We start from the raw sequence: 23,952 nt of genomic DNA on the forward strand, positions 1-23,952 counted from the left end.
TGGACACCCTTGTGCTCGAACATGGTGTTCATGATGGACAAACTGTGGCTAGCACAGAAGTCCAACAACTGAATACCACTCGGGTTCTGATCGGGGAGGCCGTACTTCCCCATCACCCCCCCTCCAGGTCTCACTGTCGCCACTCACATGGGTGTTGAAGTCCCCCAGGAGAACAATGGAGTCCCCATTCGGAGCACCATCTAGTACCCCTCCCAGAGAGTCCAAGAAAGTCAGCTACTCTGCACTGCCACTTGGCTCGTAGGCCGAGACAACAGTGAGAGACCTGTCCCTGACCCGAAGGTGTAGGGACACGACCCTCTCGTTCACCGGCGTGAACTCCAACACATGGGAACTAACCTGGGGAGTGATAAGCAATGCTACCCCAGCCCGCCGCCTCTCCCCGCAGGCAATGCCAGAAAAGTGGAGCGCCCAGCACCTGTCCAGGAGTTGGGTACCAGAGCCCGAGCTGTGCATGGAGGTGAGCCCAACTACCTCTAGTCGGTACCTCTGAACATCCCTCACAAGCTCTGGCTTCCCCCCCCCAGCGTGGTGACATTCCACATCCCGACAGCCAGAGGCTGTGAGCGTGGACCGGGCCGCCGGGACACTCGCCCTCGACCGCCACCCAGTCCTCTCTGCACCCTCATTGTCTCCCTCCATTTCAAAAAAACGTTGGCGAGCCTGCTCCACATTCTCTTGTGGGCTCAGAGAATTCACATCTGGCAAATCCAAGGGGGAGAACTGATTCACAGTTCGCACTGGCTCATGAGATCGGGGTGCCACAACCAGGCACCAAGCCCTACGGGGCTTCCTCCGCCTAGCCACAGTCCGAAAGCTGTCCTCCACAGCCGGCGTGTGTAAGCTGATGCTAATGGGCCCGCTAGCCGGCCCAACAGTAACCTCATCTGGAGTGCCCGTAACATCTAACTCCACTGCGCTAAGAAGCTGCTCTAACTTACGGACACGGCTCTCTAAGAGAGCCACCCTATCTTCCAGCATCACGCAGGATTTACGGAGGGTGTAAAGTAGAATTAGTAGTGTACTTTGTGCACTAAGAAATTCAAGAATGTAGCCAAGCAAACATGAGCTAACCAATAATGGATAAGTTAACCACTCCTAAGGCTCACACAGACGCAAATAAATGAATTAAAATTCACAGCAGTTACACTGAAAAACTAACAGAAGTATTAAACAGGTAAAAAAGCAGCAGCTATAAAATACACTAAACAGTTAATTAACTAACAGCAGTGTAAAAAAATGAAATGAAAAAATGATGACGGGGGTCCGAAATAGCTAACGCAAGGTAACCGCTAGCGAAAATGCTAGCTGCTCCTAAGATTTTACACAGGAGTAAAATAATTACTTAAAATTCACAGCAGTTAAACTGAAAAACGAACACAAGTATTAAACGGGTAGAAAAGAAACAGCTATAAAAGTAACAACGGAGAGGGGAGGGGTCGACCTAGCTAGCGAAAGCTAACCGTTAGCGAATGCTAACCGCTAGCGGATGCTAACTGCTAGCGATTCACAACAGGACTGTTGTTAAATAACGTTCAGAGTAGATACAATTAATAACCAGAAGAGTGCTAAACAGAAATAAAAGAAGCGTATACAACCATGTGAAGTTCAGACTGGCATCACAGCAACAAACAATCCATCAGAAGCCACTAAGCCTCTAAGAGCCACTCAGAGCCACAAAACTCACACGATAGTTGAAGAAACCTTCTCATAGCAAAGAAAACATGCTGCGTGGCTCATTATTCATCCTTCATTATTTGGTGGGACCCAGGCTTTAGTTGTCTCAGTATACTGCTTCACACTTACCCAGGTCAGAGACTCACAATTCACTTTCTTCAGCATCCAAAGGACAGGTACTTTGTTATGCCACGTTCACACCACATGCGATGCCACAAATTTGCTTCCCTCACCTGGCGATGGACATGCCAATATTGCCTGCTGTGTCGCTTTGCTTGGGCGGAAACGTTCACTGCGAAACTTCGCCTGCGTCATCATATAGGAGGTGCTTCCATTCTGCTCGCCACTGAGTCAACACGGCAGACCTTGATCACACGGAGCGAGTTGCTGTGCTGTATTTGTTGTGGAAAGCCGACAAACATCACCAGGGGCGCCGTCCCTGGGTTCACAACATCAATGCTGTCACACTCTGTTAATGATCACCACTCATCAAGACAGATCAACACACTCAGTTCACGACATGAGGCGAAATGATGGTGGTGCGTGACATTCGTGGAAGATTTTTTTGACAGCCAAAAAACATGCCTTACAAAGCCAGGTCCATAAACAGTTTGGGACTTGTGTAAAAATTGGTCCATGCAAATGTGGTACCCAGTACCAAGCAAGGATGGCTGGATCAGGTTCAAGACCACATCGTATGACAGCCAATGCTCACTTGTGGTCACAGTCTTGCCAGTGTAAATGGTGAACTTGAGTGTGTAGCCAAGAGGCCTGACTCTAAACAGTTTGTCATGGCCTGGTGTTCCCTTTTTCCTGTCATTTCTACATCGTCATCTGGATCACTAAGGTTGATGTTCCAGAATATCTATGAAAACCTGTCTATTGTCATTATTTTGGATGGAAGGGGCACACACAAAATGATTTTGCTTCCAGTAGTCCTAGAGACCTAGTAGTGACACCAATGACATATATATCACCCCCCCCCCCCCCCCCCCCAAAAAAATGTATAGATCTTCCATTTTATTCCATTTATTTTATTCAATGTCTGTCCAGTTGCAGTTTTCCCCTAATACCTTGTTTTTTGGAGCATTTTTATTTGTGTTGGTGCAAATTGATCTAACTGTGTCAGTTGCAAAAACAATAGAAAAAGGTCTTTTTTGCCTTTGGCTGGAAAGTGTATCAACCTGGACTCCTGGTGTTCTCCTTAGCGGGAACCTGCTTACTGCTGGAACAGTGTCGGCATCTTGCTCTGTGTTTCAGGAGTCAGCAGTCTCTGCTTCTTGTCCGAGCGGAAACTGAAGAGCGCTGTCCGCTCCTCTGAGCAGAACTCCGTGCGCACGTTGGATCTACCTGCTCTGGTATTTTGTCGAGAACAACAGAGGCATTGTTGCCAGAATCCACTTCATCATCAGAATCCTCGCTGTGTGGTTCAGATTCTGGTGATGCACTATGCTCACTGTCTCCATCCATGCATCCATTTTCTTTCCGCTTCATCCGAGGTTGGGTCGCAGGGGCAGCAGCTCAAGCAAAGCCGCCCTGGACTCCCGATCCACGCACACCTCGCCCAGCTCCTCCGGGGGAACCCCAAGGCATTCCCAAGCCAGCTGCGAGATGTAGTCCCTCCAGCATGTCCTGGGTTTTCCCCGGGGCTTCCTCCCAATGGAACGTGCTTGGAACACCTCTCCAGCGAGGCGTCCGGGGGCATCCAACAAAGATCTGGTCCCCCTTCTTAAACAGAGGGACCACCACCCTCATCTGCCAATCCAGAGGCACTGTCGCTGACCGCCACGTGATGTTGCACAGACGTGTCAACCAAGACAGTCCCACAACATCCAGAGACTTAAAGTACTCCGGACCTGGGTAATGGATGAGTCCGCCTCTGAGTCGCCCATCTCTGCTTCCTCTTCGGAAGACGTGATGATGGCATTGAGGAGATCCGCTAAGTATTCCTTCCACCGCCCCAAAACATCCTCAGTCAGGGTCAACAGCTCCCCACCCGCACTGTAGACAGTGTTGGTGGGGAACTGCTTCTACCTTCGGAGGCATCGGAAAGTTTGTCAGAATTTCTTTGAGGCCGACCGATAGTCCTCCTCCATGGCCTCCCCGAACTCCTCCCAGACCCGAGTTTTTGCCTCTGCGACCACACAGGCTGCAGCATGCTTGGCCTGCTCCACATTCATAAAACACCTCATTCTTTAAACGCACAAAACAAAACAAATAAAAACAACACTACACACTAACCACACAGTTTAAATACTCTACACGACACACTCCAAACAATGCCAAATACCACAACTCTTTCAAACTCTCTCATCAAGAGAGCACAACAGAGGATGGACTTTGTGCAGCAGCTGAGGAAGTTCAACCTGCCAAAAAACAATGATGATGAACTTCTACACTGCCATCAATGAATAGTTGAGAAGCTTGAATCTTCGACTGGACTGGGTTGCTTGACGCAAGGATGTTTCCCTTCTAATTGCAGAAGCTTCCTCAGCTAAAACTCTTGCTCTGGTAGTCTGACTTCTGTCTTGACTCTTGTAGAGAAGAAATTTCTTCTCTACTTTCTTCTTTCTTCTCTGAGAGCCTTCACAGAAACATTGCCATCATTGAGTCCATCATCTCCTCATCCATCACCGTCTGGTATACTAATGCCACTGCTAAGGACAGGAGCACACTGCAGCGGATCAACCATGCAGCAGAGGAGGTGATCGACAGGAATCAGTCATCCCTACAGGACCTGTACACCTCCAGGGCCCTGAGGCGAGCAAGGAAGATTGTGGCCAATCCCTCTCCCCCAGCATATAAACTTTTTTGTCACCCTCCCCTCTGGCAGATGGTTGAGGTCTATCACGGCTAAAAGCTCAGAACACAAGAACAGCTTATTTCCATCTGAAGCTAGACTATTAAATAATGCCAGACACCCCCATGCACTCCCCCTCCCCACTTCCACAAAGTACAGATTGGTCATCCCTGCACTGAGAGCTTGAGCCTGGTACAGAGGGGTCATCATGGGTCCGGCAGGTGTGACAGTCACCCTGATCTTTATCAATGTGTAATTCAGAAATAATTATTAAGTCCTCTGACATTCCTCTGTCTTTGTGGAGAGGTCACAGTCCATCACACATCTGTAAGGCCAGCCCAGTCTCACTTTTTTTTTTTTTTGTGCTACCATCACAGAATGAGTCAAATTTTCGTGACATTTTTTTAACTCACTATTACTAACCCTACTCCTACCCCCAACCCTAACCTTAGCCATAACCTACCCCTCCTCCTTCCCCCAACCCTAACCATAACCACCACCCCACCCCCCACTTCACTTTTAATTTTGTGCAGCCATCATGGAATGTGTGAGAATGAATTCTTGCTGGCTTGACGAAAATGAGGTGCTTTTCGTCACAATATCACAAACCAATAGATTAATGTATATTTTGTGCTCATGAATCACGACTTGCGGTGAAACCAGGTTGGTAAGGCAGAAGGGTGTGCGTGTGTGTCTATAATGTGTGTCTAGATCTGACCTCAATCATTGTTTTAGCTCTCTCTCAATAGAACCCACATACTAAAGAAAAAAAAAGTGTGTATCAGAAATTGTAAAGGACTTACACGTGGCTTTTCTACCTCTGGGACAGTTTTCTGATCGTTCACTGTATTTTCTTTGGCTTTAGAGAAAGAGTAGGCAGTGTTTCTGGCTTTGACACATTTTCCAGTCATGTTTATTTCCATTTCAGACAAAAGCATGACTCTTTTCACGAAGCAGTCTTCAGAGAAATGCATACTCCAAATATGGGTACATTTTGTAGCTGTCATCTTGATGCATTCACACACATTCATTTTGGGCCACTTGGAGAGGAATGCTGTCGTTCTGCCTGTCATCTCTCTCATCTGAGTGCTCAGCCACAACACACTTCACACACATATTTTCACACTGAACTATGCCTTATCAATATCAGAGGTGGCGTGTCTGTGCATTCAACTGGGAGTTAGTAAAGCAAACCTGGAATGATGTCACATGCGCCTCACTGCAGGTATTTACATGGGAAATTTAAAATCTTATAAAATCATCAAATTGTCAGTTTATAGAGTGTTTAGTGTATTATTTGGGATTGAGTACATGATGTACAAAGCCTTTTCAACTGCACTTTAATTGTAGTTATACATTTATCAAGTTTTTTTTTTTCAAGTTTTAAGTTTTTAGTTTTTAAGTTTTATTGTGTAGTTTCATAGAAATGAAGCTATACATGAAAAACTACAGCAGTTCTAATAAAAATGAAATGCTGCTTTAAGTCTCAATATCCCGGCTCATGATTGCCTTCTTTGTGTTTTTTTCAGGTCTTAGGAGGATAATGTAACATTTGGGTCCAAACAGTGCAACCAAAAGGCCAAAACTGGAGGCCAGGATGGCAAATACTTCCACTGCATCTGCATATTTACCAGGGGAGCTGATATAAGTGGGGACAAATGCCACCCACACAGCACAGAATATCAGCATGCTGAAAGTGATGAGTTTCGCCTCATTAAAACTGTCAGGAAGATTCCTGGCCATGAATGCGAGCAGGAAGCTGAGGACAGCCAGAAAGCCAATATACCCCAATAACACTGTAAAACCAGCTGTGGAGCCAACAACACATTCATAAACTATTTTGTCATTGTGATATTGAGTGTTTTTATGAGGAGCTGGAGAGGAAGAGACAAGCCAAACAGTGCAGATTACTGCCTGGACAGAACTCAAAGCCAGAACCGTCCTTCTCTGTTGTCTGGCACCAAACCATTTCAATTTGGCTCCACCTCCTGGTTTGGAGGACTTAAACACAAACAGAACCACCATGGTTTTTACCAGGATACATGAGACACAAAGCACAAAGCTGATCCCAAAGGCTGCATGTCTCAGCTGACATGTCCACAGCTGAGGCCGGCCAATGAACAGCAGTGAGCACAGGAAACACAACTTTAGTGAAATTATGAGCAGGAAGCTCAGTTCTGAATTGTTGGCTCGTACTATTGGTGTACTGTGATAATATGTGAAGATCCCGAGGACAACAGCACAGATAAATGTCCCCAGCAATGTGGCAGCAGTCAAGCAGATACCCAGAGGCTCATGGTAGGACAGGAACTCAGTCCCTTTAGGAACACACTGATCATGCTGGGGATTAGGCCAAAAGTCCTCTGGACAACTGGTGCAATCCATGGAGTCTAAGGAGAAAAGGTATTAGAATTTTATTTTCAAAAAGGTACAGTTTTTGTTTTTTGTTGTTGTTGGGGTTTTTTTTTTAACACCAACCGGTCTGATTGCTGAGCTTTCCATCAGAACATGGCACACAGTCAAAACAGCACAGAGGCTCACCCTTCCTTCTCGCTATGCGTGTGCCAGGTGGACAGCTTTCACCACACACTGATTTGGGTGTCTACAGAAACAGAACGCATTTTCTTTCTCAACACAATTTTCTTACTGTTTATTATCTGTTTATATATATATATAAAAGACATGCAACCTCTTTAAACTGCAAGTTCCAGTAGATTCTGTGTTCTTCAAGCATGAGCTCTTCACCTTTCCAGGCTGACTTCTGAATCACACCCACATTTTCAATCTTTATTGTTCCATCAGGGAGCCACTGCCAGTTAACAATGTCATAGATCGGTAAGGAATCACCATTCTCATCAAACTGCACCTGGTCACCAGACGATGTGGTGAAATTGACATTTTGCAAGTAATGCGCAAGCTGTACAAAATAAAATAAGGGACAGAAAAAAAAAAAAAACAACTCAGCGTTAAGACAGTCTGTCCTCTGAGATTAAATCAAGGGAGAACCTTCAGTTGTTCATTTTGAGTGAAAACCCACTTTTATGTACTGGCTTTTAACCCAGAATGAGATTCTTGATCTGTTTTGGTTGTTTTAACTGTTTTTACTTGTTTTATTTTTTTATTTTTTATTTTTTATTTGTACTTTGTGGTTTGTTGCCTTTTATGTCCCCGTGTGTACAGCACTTTGTTTCAGCTGCAGCTGTTTTTTTAAAGTGCTTTATAAATAAAGTTGATTTGATTTGATTTGATTGAGTGACAGCTGCTGAGCCCAGCGACTCTCACAGCATCTGTAGCTCAGATACCTCCTGCTGCTGCAGCTGGTAGCTGTTGTGGTGAGCTGTGTCTTTTTTTTTTTTTTTTTTTAGCATTTTATGACAAATACCTCAAGTAATATGGGTCATTGTGTGTTGAAATGTCTGAAAGCATCATCTAAGCTAAGTCATGCCTGGACTGAGTGAAATATTAATCTTATTTAATGCTGCATACTAATTGTGTTAAGCAGCTCTTAATGCCCAAACCCAAGCAAACCATCATGAGAACCACAACGCAGTCCCCAAAAGTTTGGCTTCATAAACACTTGACCCGAGGTTAGCCTGTTAGCTGGTTTGGACTCGAATATCAAGGCGTGTTAAGGGTTCTTTCATCATACACTGAACCACCTGCCCTCCAACTCTTTATTCGTTGATGGGCTCATCATGATGTAGACAGAATAAGCCCTGCCGATGCTACCAGCATGGTGACACCCAGATTTTGGCTCAATACCGGTTCTTTTGGTCTCTATTAAACAACCTATGAGTGACATCACGCAGGGTTTGTCCAGTATGTATATGGTCTGTGATTAAAACACAGTCCATTGCTGTGTCTGCTGACATTGAGACATGACATTTTATGAGTACTAGCAGTATTTTATATAAGTATTTTTGGAATGCAAACACTTAATGAGTGGTAGTCTGTAATGCATATGTAATTCCTCCCGGTTCTTTTTGTAATCTACTGCCCCTTACAAAGAACAAAATCAATGTATCCCTGTTTGAATTTATTGAAAGTCATGTTGAAAACCAGGCCTGGGTCCCCAGGAACAGAGCCCACACACGGACTCCATTTCCCAAAAAGACGTCAAACATGGCAGACACAATACCTTTGTCTGAAACTTGCGCATGCGTGATGGAAGTGAAACTTAACTTTTATGTTGAACCCTTGAATCAGTTAGAACCAGGTTCCAGACAGTTCCAAACAGATAACAAAGCAAATACTTGATAACTAACATAAAATAAGGAATTAGCACAGATATTATCTAACACATACATACTTATATAATATAATGATGTAACTATCACACCTGCCACGGCTCTAGCCTGTTTAAACTGGCACAGGTATTCCCGCCGAAAGGTCCTCTCCCTGGCACACACTGCAGCATGTCATCAAGGGCATATGCCAGTGCGTACACGGCCTTGTACACATTGTACTCTGACCTGAGATTTGAAACATCCAAAATCTCTCTTTCCACATTCTTTAGATCTTCCTGTCCAGTGCATAGTGCTCCCCCAGCTTCCAACCAACCTGCTGGAAGTGGGGCAAACCTACACTGAAATGTGAATTCCCAAAACTGCTTTACCTGAAAAGTTTAAAAACAGATGGTAGAAATACAGAAGAATTAAAAAAGTCATCTTGCAATTTAAAACTACACTGTATGTTACATGTCTCACCACATTATGCCCATAGCTGTTGTTGTGTTGTTGGCCAGGATTGATTTTGAACATAAAATCCTTTAGACCTGGAATGTATCCTTGTTGGATGGCAATACCCAGTGTTCCACCCAAGTATGCCCTGAGTTTGGGAGTCTGGAGCACTGCAGATGATGTCCACGCTTCACTCGCCATCCACAGCAGACCTGTCACATTCTGTTTTACCACCTGTACAGTGTCACAAAAGATAAATTATATGGCAGTGTAACTGTCACTCTCAAAAGATCACTCAGCTGACACAATAAGTTCATGTAATTTTCTGTTTTCCTTTTAACAATGTCAACATGACAGTTATGTCAAATCATTTTTTTCAGAGGTCCTTAATAAATCAAATGAGTTATTTATGAAAAATAAAGAATTCACAACACATACAGTGAATTTTTCACATTTTGAAGTGACTTTCACAAATTGAGTTTTTATTATTATTATTATTATTATTATTCTAACCTCTTCCATGATTTGAATAATTAGACTCTCATGTGCAAATCCAATCACCACACGAGCTGTCGATTTCTTCATTACTTCCACTATCCTCTTAAACTCAGTCGGCTTCTTGCTTAAAGGCAAAATTTCTAAGTAAGCCAGACAACCTTCACCAGACTCAACCAAGTCAGACTGGAAAGATCGGGCAGCATGGAGTCCATAGTCATCATCACTGACCAACAGGCCAACCCAGGTCCAGCCAAAGTGTTTTAAAATCTTAATCAGAGCACGCACCTAATTACACAGATAATTTATAGATTAGTGTACAGACCTTAGTGTTCTTTCAAAAGTAGATCTGCTAAGCATGCACTGTATGTGCATTTTATTTTGGATAAATATATCCATTATTTTCACAATGAGGTTTGTTTCACATCATCAGCATGCCATACGGTCTCATTTATATTTTGTCTGACAGATTGACATTTACTTGGAAAGCATCACTTGGGATAGTCCTGAAGAAGGATGGAAACTTTTTTCTGTCACTCAAGCAGGAACATGTTGAAAAGTAACTCACCTGCACAAGAAAAAGTCTATAACCTACAAAAGCTGAAAACATTCAGAAATGATTACTTATATGTCAGTGTTTAAATGTGCTTCTTCCTATATTTCCAGAAGAAAGTCAAACTGAAAGAAAATACAGCAAAATGATGATTCGATGCTGATGCACAAAACTTACCATTGGCACTCTGTACAAACCTAAGACAGATGAAATGGCAATAGAATTAGTGGAGGAAGAATCACCCACAATTCCCAACACTGGTGGGGGTCCCACACAGGTTTCATCGAATTGAAACTCTTTCTCCTGACCACTGGCTAAAGACAAGGCAGCACGGAATGCAATTCCTACACTGACACAGTGATCGTAAAAACTGTATCCTAGAGTCACATTAGGAAGCAGGTTGGAATTTTTGTTAATCTCGTCAATAGTAAAAGCCATGGTCTGAGCCTGTCTGAATCCTAGAACATTAAAACTGAGACAAAATACATCATTCATTAGTTCGCCAGTTTCCTGTGACATATGTATCTCTCATCAACAACAAAAGCAACAGAAAATTTTTTTCTGCACTATTTCAGCTTGCACACTGTGAGAATAAAAACTGTAGTGTTTATATAACACCACAGTTACACTTTCATTTTATATAAAAGGAATGTATAACTTTGTTGAATATGATTCCAGATAAAAAAAATAAGAATAATTTGTGAGCTATTAAAATATTGTTAATAGAGTAGTGCCTTGCTGTGACACACTCACCTGTAGCACTTCGGTTGTTGGGGTTCAGACTTAAATGAAAGGTCAGGAACAACTGAAAATAAATGAAATACAAATAGTCCACCCAGAATCACATCTCCAGACTTGTGCATCATATTCAGGTGGAATTGTCCCTGTAACTGACAGGAGGAAGCAGAAGGAGATCCAGCAGAGCAAAAGTTGCAAAATGTAATATACATGAATAAATGCACACTGACAGACAAAAATGCCATTGTGTCTGCACTCTTGTTTACCCCTTGTCTAAGATAAGCCACAAAATGTTCTTTCTGTGCCATGCCCTTTTATTGACTTGCATCATTGCTAAATGTTGCACGTCATACACACAGGGGCAGGGCTTTTGATTTTTTTAGTATGTAAAATGAGAGAACATCTGACCCAGGTCATGTCACAGACTGTCAGGCAGAAAAAAAATTGAGGTATTTTGAAAAAGACAAGGCATGTCGCTGTGCAACCTGAGGATAAATCCAAACCTGAAATGAATGTTTGTAGTATTTTTTGAGCAAATTTTTCTTTTTTGCATGGACAACATTGAGTAATAACTAATATTTCTATTCAAGAACTGTTGCTCCCCGAAACATGTAGCACCTAATAAAACTTTAAAGATTATTCTCAGTTGTTTGTGTTTTGTTCATAATCATACATTTTATGTCATTTTCCATCCTCAATATTACATCATATAAATAAAAGAGAAAATGTGAAGCAATTGCAAACAATTACAGGGAGGCCAAATATGGCTCACGGGGCTCAAGTTCATAACCCTGATTCTGGTGCTGCACGGCTGTTGACTTGTTTAACTCAACAACACAAAACCATCATCATGACTTTTGTCATGTTGACAGAAGTCATTATCTATCTAATAGATGTAAGATTGTAACATCTCCTGCCTTTTGTGAAACCTCTGACGAATGCCTATCTGTCAGCTGACTTCCAATTCAACAAAATAATAAAAAATAATGAGATGATTAACATCATGTGAAATCACTTCCTAAATGGACTGCAAATGGTAAATGGACTGCATTTATATAGCGCTTTTCCATCTGCATCAGATGCTCAAAGCCCTTTACAATAATGCCTCACATTCACCCCGATGTCAGGGTGCTGCCGTACAAGGCGCTCACTACACACCGGGATTAAAGACCCTGCCCAAGGGCCCTTAGTGATTTTCCAGTCAGGTGGGGATTTGAACCCAGGCTCTTCTGGTCTCAAGCCCAACACCTTAACCACTAGACCACCACCTCCCCTCCCTCACATGAGCATAAGTTCCCATCTGGTCCGGTGCTTGGAAGTAATCTATACATTTACCCCCATAAGGAGCTTGGGTATGATTAAGACTTCCATCCGACAGGTGAGGACACGGCCCAAAAATGACCTCACACAACAGCTTAGCTATCTTTCCCAGATTGATAATTGGGCCAGAAAACAAAGGCTGGTTGTTTGCATAACAGGTGAGTCAAGCTCCGGGATCAAGGAAAAGATTAGTGTGCACAGGCGTATCAAGTGACCCTTCTGTAGGCAGGAATTTTTTAAATTATATGTTTTTTGGTGCCTTGGTGGTTATATAAGAGCCTGTATGTCAGTGAACTGATTGATTAAGTACCATGGTATCGATTACTGATGCTACCACATGTGCAAACAAAAGGCTGACATTTAGGAGCCGCAGTGGTCTTATGTGTGGGTGTGCTGCAGAAACAGACAAAGAACACACATAACAATTGTTCAAATTTACCTTGTTAGTCAAAAACGTAGCATATCTGTACCACATGTTCATCTGATATGGGTTATGCGGCATATCAAACATCCACTCAAAACTTGATCGCGGCTTCACTTGCTTCTGGTTTGAATTGTCATATGGTTCATATATTTTTTCATACCACCACACAGTAAATGCCACAATTATAGCAATAATCATCACAATTATCAACAGAGTGCACACTTTGCACCTTGCTCTAGCAGCAGTGCTCTATCCTGTGTCCTGTTCTTGGCGTTTCTTTAAACACAGGTGCACGGGAATGGAACAGGATTTCCTCGTCTCCTGTTCTTCAAAGAATCAGATTTGTCTGCTTCTCTTCCTGGTCGTATCACATCTGCTTCTGTGCTCTATTTCAAGCTTGTAGTCCATCTGCTTCTTATCCCGGCTTGTGTTGATAGGATTCTCCTCAGTTTTAGCTGGTTTCTCGTCTGCTTCAGGACCCTAGATAATCTTGGCTGTCTTATCTGGTTCAACTTTATCTTTATCTTTGTTCTCTGATCACACTGTGGTCACCCTCTCTTAGTTGTTAGACGCACTTCCAGTCGTTGCTGAACCATAGGCCGTCAGCCGACACTGTTACACATCTTTTTCTTGTCCAGTTCAGTATCTTTCAGATATCTTTGTCTTTTGCAGTGGGATAGATGCACCCAAGATGACCTCTCTGCAGCACTTGGAATGGACCCTCCGACTTCAGAGATGACCAGTTCTTTCTCTTAATGGTCTTTATCAGCACCCAATCGCCAATCTGGATCGGATTCTCAGTGTCCTGCACAGAAACAGGAGAGTCTGGTATCTTGTTAGCATGTATAATACTCTTGTGGGACAACACTCGTCTCATATAATCAACTAATCCCTCATCTTCACTGTCAGGTCCCGCTATTTTCTGTAAGTCTGGTAACCTATCGGGCCTGCCATACAGAATTTCAAATGGCAGAAGTTCAGTCTCTAAGCTGGGTGTTATGTGCATATATAACTTCACCAAATCTAAACAATAAACCCAATTTTTTCCTGTTTCTTCCATGCATTTTCTGATCCTACTTTTAATTGTGCCATTTGTTCTTTCCACTCAACCTGCACTTTGAGGGTGGTAAACACAGTGTGTTTTTGCATTTATTCTCAAGTGATCTGTTAAATGCTGAATGATTTTATCTACAAAATGTGTGCCCTTATCACTGTACAATGTTTCAGGTATCCCATGTCTTGGGATTATGCCTCTACAAAGAATCTTAGCGACTGTCAGAGCATCTGCATGTTTGACGGGGAATACCTCCACCCATTTGCTACATGCATCAGTCAGTACTAAACAATCTTTTTTTTTCCCTCACATTGCTTCAGTTCAATAAAATCCATGTGAATTATTTGAAACAGGTATTGAGGTTTTGGGAATTTCCCTCGTTTTGGCCTTTCATTTCCCTGTGGGTTGTGCTTTGCACAAATTAAGCATGCTCTGCAGTCATTTTTTTGCATATGCCTGAAACCCGAACGTTAAAAAATAATTATTAACCAGTCCAACCATCCCTCCCGTTGAGACATGGCACAGCCCATGACTCAAAACAGCAGCCCACCTGAAAAGGCTGTGGGGTAGGACCAGTTTGTTTGAGGGTCAGGCATAAATGCCATCAGCATTTTGGTGGACATTGTAACGCTCCCAAAGAGCTTGTTCGAATACTGAAGCATTTTTGCAGAAAACATGAACCGTGGAAAATGCATACTGACTATCTGTGTATATAGTCACTCTTTTAACATTCATTAACCTACAGGCCTCGGTCAAGGCTATGAGTTTTGCAGCCTGCGCTGACAGGGTAGGTAAAGATAGAGCATAAAGGCTCAATAAAGCATAATAATTTTGTCAGAGGAGACTGCTGCATAGCCTGTAGCGTTGGTAACTTCAGGATGTTTCTTACAAGAACCACCAAAAAAAAGTGATTGATTGAATGATTGGTAAGCACTGATCTGTTGGATCAATTAATGCTTAAACACCAACAATAAATAGAAATAAATGAAAAATTGAACAAGGACAGAATCTGAAACACACACAATGTATAGTTCATAGGAATAAACATGGATGAAGATGGACATAAGATGTAGCAAGTTTAAATATTGAAGACTTATTAAGATTCAAAATTGAACTAAATTGGTCTGGGCCTCACCAGGGGGGCACCAAAATAATTAACAATTTTAAGATTTAATAGTTATTTGGATTAAATATGAGGAAAAAAATGTAATGAATTTGAATATTAAGATTTATTCATCTTTCATATTGAAAGGTCCTCTTTATGGAGACCAAGGTATGTTCCACGTCATTAGTAAAGCAATATTTAATTGGAATGATATTTAATTACCTCAAAGTTATCAGGGCACCACCTATGTTTTAAGCCTTAGGAATTTTACTTTAAACATTAATCAAAGAACTAAAAGTCATAACTTCTACAATAGTACTGACGAACACTGTTTCAACATGAACACAATACAACCAATTCAGGGTTATTTACATACATTTATTTACATATATACAAGAAATGAACAGGTTACTGGGATTTTGAGGATATGAACAATGATTAAATAGTTATTTTATGGCCACATTTTGTTTGTCATGAGACAGTGAAAGTTAAAGCAGTGAAAGAAGTTTAAGGAAATCAGTGAATAAATCTGATTTGAATTGAGTGATGAATTTTGGGTTGCCAATTGTTACTATTAAGAAAATTAGCATACAAATATATGAAGCCACTTTGTACCACTTAACAAAGCCCTGCTAAATCTGATGGGTCACTTAGCTGGTCCTTTGATGATGATAATGATTTTGCCATCAAAAGTTAAAAGTAATGAACAAAGATGCCCATGTGGTAGTCTTAGATATATTTCTGTGTTTAATTATTTTATTTTATTTTTTCTGTATTTGTTTTGGTATTAAAGTAGTTACTTAGGATTGTATTCTTAGTTTTCACTCTTATTCTTACTCTTACTTTCCTTTGTTCTCTGTTGGAATGTGCATGTCGAACTGGATTTAACCAGTTTTTATGATTTACGACAGAGATTTAGGTTTCATTATAAATTATACATGTCCTGTATTGGGCAGGGGGTTGGACCTCCCTCGAATGCCCACGGGGACCAATAAGGAAAGGATTTTACAAAATAAGGTCCGCCTCTGTCATGCCAATGTTGAGTTTTATAAAAAGTGTTTGTGTCCATTGTTCGGGGTTCTGAACGAGCAGATCTCGTCTGTTAGAGAAGGGCTTCACGACCCAGGCCTGATATTTTCACTGTGACTTTGAATAAATTTAAAAGTGTGGAATATGTTGAGTTTGTACTTTGTAAGGCGCAGTGTTACACAAAGAGCAGGGGGAAATGACAGTCGCTTTTAGCTAATGAGTCTGTTAGCCAGAAAGGAAAAGCAAGAACTTGCAAGAGAAAGGGTAAAAGTGAAAAAGAAAGAGAACGACAAGCGAGCAAATGGCTTTGTTCTTGGCCTTTAAAAGTGGACTTCACATCACTAAGCTCCACCCATTTGGTGTGTGATTTCACTGAGAGGGACAGGGGAAGTGGGAGGTGTTTAAAGACATTTAAAGACATTAAATTAACTACACCAAATATAATTACTTTAAGAAACCTTCTAAAACAAACAACTGATTTAAAGAAAACCATTCACTGTGACAATGTATTAATAATTCCAGAATCACATTTAACATACACCAAGTTATAAAAGAAAACATGTCAGGTTAAATTGGGAAATATACAATGTCTTTTTGCTTAATTATACACACAAGAAAAACATAACTTTTATAGGTCAATAAAATAATGTTATTTGCAACACAAAGTAGTTGTGTTTTTCCCACTGTAAAAACCTGAAGGAAAAGCTGTGGTTTTGTCAAGGTTCTGAATACACCACAAAGACAAGATATTTAATGTTCAAACTGATAAACTTTATTGTTTTGTGCAAATATTTGCTCATTTTGAAATGGATGCCTGCAACATGTTTCAAAAAAGCTGGGACAGTGGTATGCTTACCACTGTGTAAGTAAGTAAGTAAGTAATTTTATTTATATAGCACCTTTCACAGACAAGAGCCACAAGGTGCTTCACAACATAAAAGCAGAGTACACCACACAAACATCAGACAATGGCCGAGACATAAAAACATAAAACATAACATAGGATCACAGAGCAGCCTAAAAGCTAAGCAAACGCTTGAGTAAAAAAGAAAGTCTTAAGTTGGCTTTTAAAAGTATCGACAGAGTCCAGTGAGCGCAGAGAGAGCGGGAGACCATTCCAAAGCCTGGGAGCAACAGCCTGGAAGGATCGCTCTCCTCTGGTTGCAAAATGGGTGCGAGGAACCATCAACAGATTTTGGTCCACAGACCTCAAAGCCCTGGCAGGGGCATAAGGCTGGATGAGGTCACAGATATAGGGAGGCGCCTGGCCATGTAGAGCTCTAAAAGTTAAAACCAAAATTTTAAAATTGATCCTGAAGGACACTGGCAGCCAATGAAGTTCCTTTAAAATTGGGGAAATATGAGTCCTTCTGTTAGCTTGTGTCAGAATTCTTGCTGCAGAGTTCTGTACCAACTGCAGTCGACGCAACTCCTTCTTGTTTAGACATGAAAACAAACTGTTACAATAGTCTAAACGTGTTGACACAAAAGCATGAATAATAAGCTCTAAATCATTTTGAGACACCATTTTCCTGACCTTAGAGATTTTTCTTAATTGAAATAAGCAATTCCTCGTCAGCTGTCTACAATGCTGTACCAATGACATGTCTTTGTCAAAAATGACACCCAGGTTTCGAAGACATGATTTAGCAGACTGGCCCAGGTCTCCCAAGTACTGCTGAATACCTGGAATATGGGCATCAGGGGCAATGACCAATGTCTCTGTTTTGTCTGCGTTAAGCTGAAGAAAGTTATTCGTTAGCCATTGTTTAATTTCCGCCAAGCAATGGAGGAGGGAATCAAGCCTCTCAATCTCAGATGGCTTAAAGGAGCAGTAAAGCTGGATGTCATCCGCAAATAACTGGTAAGAGACATCAGTAAATCTTTGAATGATCCTTCCTAAAGGGATCAAGTACAATAAAAACAAAATGGGGCCCAATACAGAACCCTGAGGGACTCCACATAATAGGTCCGCAGACTCTGACCTTATCTGGTTAGCAAAAATGCTACAGCTGCGCCCAGACAGATATGAAAAAAACCACCGAAGAACTGACCCTGACAGTCCGACATGATCCCTCAGTCTATTCAGCAGGACCTGGTGGTCAACAGTATCAAAGGCAGAGGACAAATCCAAAAGAACCAACACGGTGGATTTCCCAGCATCAGCAGACATCATAATGTCGCTGGACACTTTCAAAAGAGCCGTTTCCGTAGAGTGTTGTCTACGAAAACCGGACTGAAACCTGTCATGAATGTTATTCTGATCCAGGAAGAGTGTCAGTTGGTCTGAAACCACCCTCTCGAGGATCTTAGACAGGAATGGGAGCTTAGAAATAGGTCTAAAACTACTTAGCTCCATTTGATTTAAACCTGTTTTTTTTCAGTAGAGACAACACTATGGCATGCTTAAAAGCACTGGGAAACACACCAGTGGACAAAGAAAGATTTACCATTCTAGTAATGCACGGACCAATTACCTCAAATACTTTAATAAAGAGCCTGTAGGGAAGGATGTCCAATGAGCAAGAGAAAGGTTTCATCTTGCTCACCAATGCCGAAATATCAGCAAGTGTCACAGCCCTAAATGAAGACCAAATGCTGGGAGCAGGCTCAATAACAATAGAAGTACCACACAGGGAGGGTGGAATTTTATCCTTAATCAACTTGATTTTGTCAGTGAAAAAACTCAAAAAAGCATTGCTGTCAGCCTCAGAAAACACAGGCGTAACTGAAGCAGCAGGACATACAAGAGAGTTGATTGTATCAATCAACACTCTGGGATTCTTCTTATTCACAGACACCAGCTGACGTATGTAGACAGAACGGGCACTCTCAGCCATTTTGTTATATGATAGAACCAGCTCCCTGAGATGAAGCCTGTGAACCTCAAGTTTAGAGGATTTCCACAGGCGTTCAGTCCTTCGACACAGTCTCTTAAGACTTAAGAGCTCTTCATTAATCCAAGGGCACTCATTTTTCTGTAAAGACACATTGTATTTGACAAGAGCCAACTGATCAAGAATAGTATCACAGTGTTGGTTAAAACATTGGATAAAATTGTCCATATCAAGAAAATCAGTGAACAAACAAGGATTAAACATAGAAAAAAATCTTTCTGCAGTTTCAGCAGTGATGATACGCCTCCGAGACTTAACTTCTAAGGGCTTCTGATCAGAGCTGGAATGCAGGTCAAACGAAACGAGACTATGGTCGCTCAAGTGGACATCTTTTATAGACATATTTAAAATGTCTAGGCCAAGTGTAAAAACTAAATCTAAAATGTGACCCTTTTGGTGAGTGGGCTCAGAAACATGTTGCACAAAATTAAAAGCTTCAGTCAACGATAAAAGCTCCATAGCAAGCAAGATAACTTGTCATCAACATGAAGGTTAAAATCTCCAAGAATTAAAACAGATTCCAACGTTATAATAGAGGATAAAAAGTCACTAAAATCCTTAAGAAAGGCAGTAGCAGGGCCTGGGGGGCGGTAAACCAACACACAGAAAAATGGGTTTGAGAAACCCACCTTGACCAACTGTGATTCAAAGGAGGGAAAATCCTGTGACTGTACCCCTTTACACACACAATTCTCTTTATAAACGATGGCAAGCCCCCCACCACGGCGACAGGGGCGGGGCTTCCCAAGGACACAGAACCCAGCAGGGCAGAGCTCATTTAATGATGAAATTCCTCTTCTCTCTGCCAAGTCTCCGAAAGGCACATTAAGTCCAACATTTCCGTTGATATAAGATCATTTAGGGAAAATGATTTATTGGCGATTGAATGCACATTCAATAAACCAAGGCGCAAGGTGGACGACGTCACGTAGGCGCTGTCTGAGGCTCGCAATGGGATAGGACGAAGACAGTGGTCACGTGGACTCCAGCTGATCCGTGCAGGCGGAGGCGTAAACACGGAAGTGCACAGTAGCGATGGAACTACGCCACCAGGATACCAGCGCTGAGAAAAGTCTAGAACACCCGTACCTAACCGAACAGGTGTCGATGCAGATGTGCCATCGCACACATCAAAGAGAGGAATGTGGTAGAGGAAGCGAGCCCGTCCTCGGCCACCGGTGCTGGCGCCCAAACGCACCGCTGCACGCCTTCTCTTCACCTGGACACCAGCCCGCGAGCCTCTTCTCCTCTTATCCAAAAAGCCTTTTTTCCTCAGTCTCCTGCGGATGTTACATCACCTTTCCTTCTAACAACACTCACTAAGCATTTGGGAACTGAGGACACTAACTGTTGAAGCTTTGTAGGTGGAATTCTTTCCCATGCTTGCTTGATGTACGACTTCAGTTGTTCAACAGTCCGGGGTCTCCATTGTTGTATTTTGTGCTTCATAATGTGCCCCACATTTTCAATGGGTGACAGGTCTGGAATGCAGGCAGGCTAGTCTACCCACACTCTTACTACGAAGCCACGCTGTTATAACACGTGCAGAATGTGGCTTGGCATTGTCTTGCTGAAATAAGCAGGGACATCCCTGAAAAAGACCTTGCTTGGATGGCAGCATGTGTTGCTCCAAAACCTGGATGTACCTTTCAGCATTGATGGTGCCATCACAGATGTGCAAAATGTCCATGCCATGGGCACTAACACACCCCCATACCATCACAGATGCTGGCTTTTGAACTTTACGCTAGTAACAATCTGGATGGTCGTTTTCCTCTTTTGTCCGGAGGACACAATGTCCACGATTTCCAAAAACAATTTGAAATGTGGACTCATCAGACCACAGCACACTTTTCCACTTTGTGTCTTTCCATTTCAAATGAGCTCGGGCCCAGAGAAGGCAGTGGCATTTCTGGATGTTGTTGATGTATGGCTTTCACTTTGCATGGTAGAGTTTTAACTTGCACTTGTAGATGTAGCGACAAACTGTGTTAACTGGCAATGGTTTTCTGAAGTGTTCCTAAGCCCACAGGGTAAGATCCTTTACACAATGGTGTCGGTTTTTAATGCAGTGCTGCCTGAGAGATCAAATGTCACAGGCATTCAATGATGGTTTTCGGTCTTGCCACTTGTGTGTAGAAAGTTCTCCAGATTCTCTGAGTCTTCTGATTATATTATGGACTGTAGATGATGATTCCCTAAACTCCTTGCAATTGAACGTTGAGAAACATTGTTCTTAAACTGTTGGGCTATTTTTTCATGCAGTTGTTCACAAAGTGGTGATCCTTAGTGGTTCAGCCAGTCTTTGCTTGTGAGTGGCTGAACCTTTTAGGATACTCTTTTTATACCCAATCATGACACTCACCTGTTTCCAATTAGGTGTTCTTTGAGCATTCATTTGAGCACACATTTTTGAAATGTGTTGCAGGCATCCATTTCAAAATGAGCAAATATTTGCACAAAAACAATAAAGTCTATCAGTTTGAACATTAAATATCTTGTCTTTGTGGTGTATTCAATTGAATATAGGTTGAAGATGATTTGCAAATCATTGTATTCAGTTTTTATTTACATTTTACACAACATCCTAACTTCATTGGAACTGGGGTTGTAATGTACTGATTTAAGCCCCACCCATTTCGGGTTAAACTACACCCAGATACAATTTAGGCCCCGCCCACTACGGGTACAGCTATGGATACAGATAATTTAGATGGTTGAACAGATACAGATACAGGTACAGATAGTGGTGTACTCACTCATCTCTATTTCTGAGTTTATGGTCGTGTTATGTTTGTGGAGATATTCTTGTTGTGTGGGCCGCTGAAGAGGAGGTACTGCTGGCCCACCACCACCAGAGGGCGCCCAGCCTGGAGTGCGGGCTCCAGGCACCAGAGGGCGCTGCCGCCTCACAGGAGCAGCCGGGGTGACAGCTGTCACTTATCACCGACGACAGCTGTCATCAATCACCAGATCTACAGAGGTATATCAGCAAGACGGCATCTCCACCTCATTGCCGAGATATCGCTCTACTAAGGAGGTAATATTCTCAGCTGACTGTGTTTGTTGACAGGAATATCTGTTACTTGTGTAAGTTGGACAGTATTCATTCTGTTCCTTTTTTCGACGAGAGGTGGAGGTGGTTTCCCACCATACGTGTTGCTGGGTGCACACGCACCCACTTCTAACTGTGTTTGCTCCTCGCCAGCAGTACCAGATCCGACACGCGGAGGCAGTGGCCACCTGGGAGTTCGGGACTTGGCGGCTCCAGTATTCCCGGGGTTCGGTGGCGGAGGAAATTGTGTGGTTCCGGTTCGACTTCAGACCGATGTCTCCTATCTTCGAGCCTGCCCACATGACATCTTGTATTTGACTTCATTCACTATTGTAATCTGTTGTTGTTGTGCATTTTCACAACAGTAAAGTGTTGTATTTGGCTTTATCCATTGTCCGTTCATTTGCGCCCCCTGTTGTGGGTCCGTGCTCCTACACTTTCCCAACAATTCTGGCTGGTCTGGAAAGCTTTTCGTATGGATGTGTGGCAATTAAAATGTTCATTAACTTACACTCCCTGGGATGGGTCCAGAGACACCTTTGAAGGAAAACTGAATTATCATTCTGCTGGAATGTTGAGCTGACGGGGAGTGTTTAGGAGACATCCCCAGTTGGAACCAGAATGGTTACAGGTCAAAAGTGTAACACCAGTCTTTTCTCAGTTTGAGATCAGCCTTTTAGGAAAGAGAAGTAATGTACTTAATTGGATTAATACTAAATGAGTGTATATTTGCTGCACATATAACACTAAAGTAAATAATAAATCATTTCTGTGCAAAAAAAAAAAAAAATCTTAAAATGCTTAAAAATGTAAATGAAATGTAGTTGATTTGGTGACTGACCCTGTCGACACAATGAGGGCTTTTCAAAGGAGTGTATCACTCTGGAGTCGACTGATGCATCTCCGCGTCAAAAGTCACATGACCTAATTAAGCAGATGTTGCTCACAATCCGCTCCACTCTGAGTCTTTGTTTCAATGCATGTTGAATGTGTGGACTTCAACCTGTATACTACTTTTTAATTTTTGTGTACAGGCCAAGTATAACTTGAATTATGATTAATAATTTAAGCTATGATTTTTCCTGGATAATATGTTCATATTTGCTGCGCAATTTACAGATACTCGCAGCAAAAAAGACTCATTTCCTCATCTGCTGCAGGAGAGACAGGTGGGAAGAAACACGACTCCCATTTTAGCATTGGTGGAAAACTCAGGAGCTAACCAATCAAAATCACCAAGGCCACATGGATTTGATGACAAACCACAGACCACACTGTACTTGTGTGTGTGTGTGTGTGTGTGTGTGTGTGTGTGTGTGTGTGTGTGTGTGTGTGTGTGTGTGTGTGTGTGTGTGTGTGTGTGTGTGTGGCTGCAAATGTCCTCTGTGATTCCAGAAGTGATTAGAGGTGTTTTCAACATCCAAATTGTGACAGAAAATGACTATTCCACTACAAAACAAATATTTTATATACAGCGTCTGGCGCACAAAGCCTTTCCTACATTTTAATGTGAATTGTTCAATATAACATTATTTATGTGACATTTTGACATACATTTTTGAAATTTACAATTGATATTTTCATTCTGTTATAAAAATGGTTTGTTAAACATTTGTGATTTCTACAGCAAAAAAAAAACAAAAAAACAAACAAAACAAAACAAACAAACAAAAAAAACAACCTTTCTTTCCGATTTGGATTTGAGGTTTTGGAGTGAATTTAGGGTCAGTGTTTTAATGCAGTGTCATAAAGAAAGAAAGAAAAAACTGTAAAGTCATACAGAAATGACTCCAGTCCCACATTACTCAAATTGGCAAGTGTGCACTGAACATTAATTTGTACCTCCGTTACTGTGCACATCCAGACTGCGCTGGGTTTTTAATGGAAATACATTGTGATCGGATGGGCCATTTTATCCGATGTGAGTGAAAATCCATTATATACAGTGTTTATTACATGGAAAACAACACAAAAAGTTTGGGACTTTTTTGTCCGGTTACTGTGAATATCTGGTTTATACGATGATGGTTTAGGTGAGTTTTACTGTACATGGGACTGAACAATAAATTTACGTTTCAAAGCTTTGAAGATGAAGTCAGCTTCCATCC

At 42.0% G+C, this 23,952-nt stretch overlaps 1 protein-coding gene and 1 long non-coding RNA gene across 2 annotated transcripts; one reads left to right on the forward strand and one right to left on the reverse strand.

Moving 5' to 3' along the window:
* The first annotated feature begins 318 nt into the window (after positions 1–318).
* On the forward strand, positions 319–23,102 carry LOC117508486. Its single transcript, XR_004560105.1, has 4 exons — positions 319–331; positions 4,395–4,399; positions 21,921–21,928; positions 23,014–23,102. It is a non-coding gene; the product is annotated as an uncharacterized LOC117508486 (long non-coding RNA).
* LOC117508480 (extracellular calcium-sensing receptor-like) lies at positions 5,975–11,190 on the reverse strand. The gene is made up of 9 exons (XM_034168252.1): positions 10,976–11,190; positions 10,400–10,694; positions 10,151–10,237; positions 9,688–9,957; positions 9,202–9,408; positions 8,835–9,110; positions 7,185–7,412; positions 6,974–7,097; positions 5,975–6,885 (listed from the first exon to the last, which is right to left on the reverse strand). The coding sequence occupies exons 1-9, from the start codon at positions 11,170–11,172 to the stop codon at positions 5,975–5,977; spliced, it is 2,595 nt and encodes an 864-aa protein (XP_034024143.1). The 5' UTR covers positions 11,173–11,190.
* Positions 23,103–23,952: the final 850 nt, after the last annotated feature.

The sequence above is a fragment of the Thalassophryne amazonica genome, chromosome 4 (genome assembly GCF_902500255.1).
Source record: "Thalassophryne amazonica chromosome 4, fThaAma1.1, whole genome shotgun sequence".
NCBI classification, from domain to species: Eukaryota; Metazoa; Chordata; class Actinopteri; order Batrachoidiformes; family Batrachoididae; genus Thalassophryne; species Thalassophryne amazonica.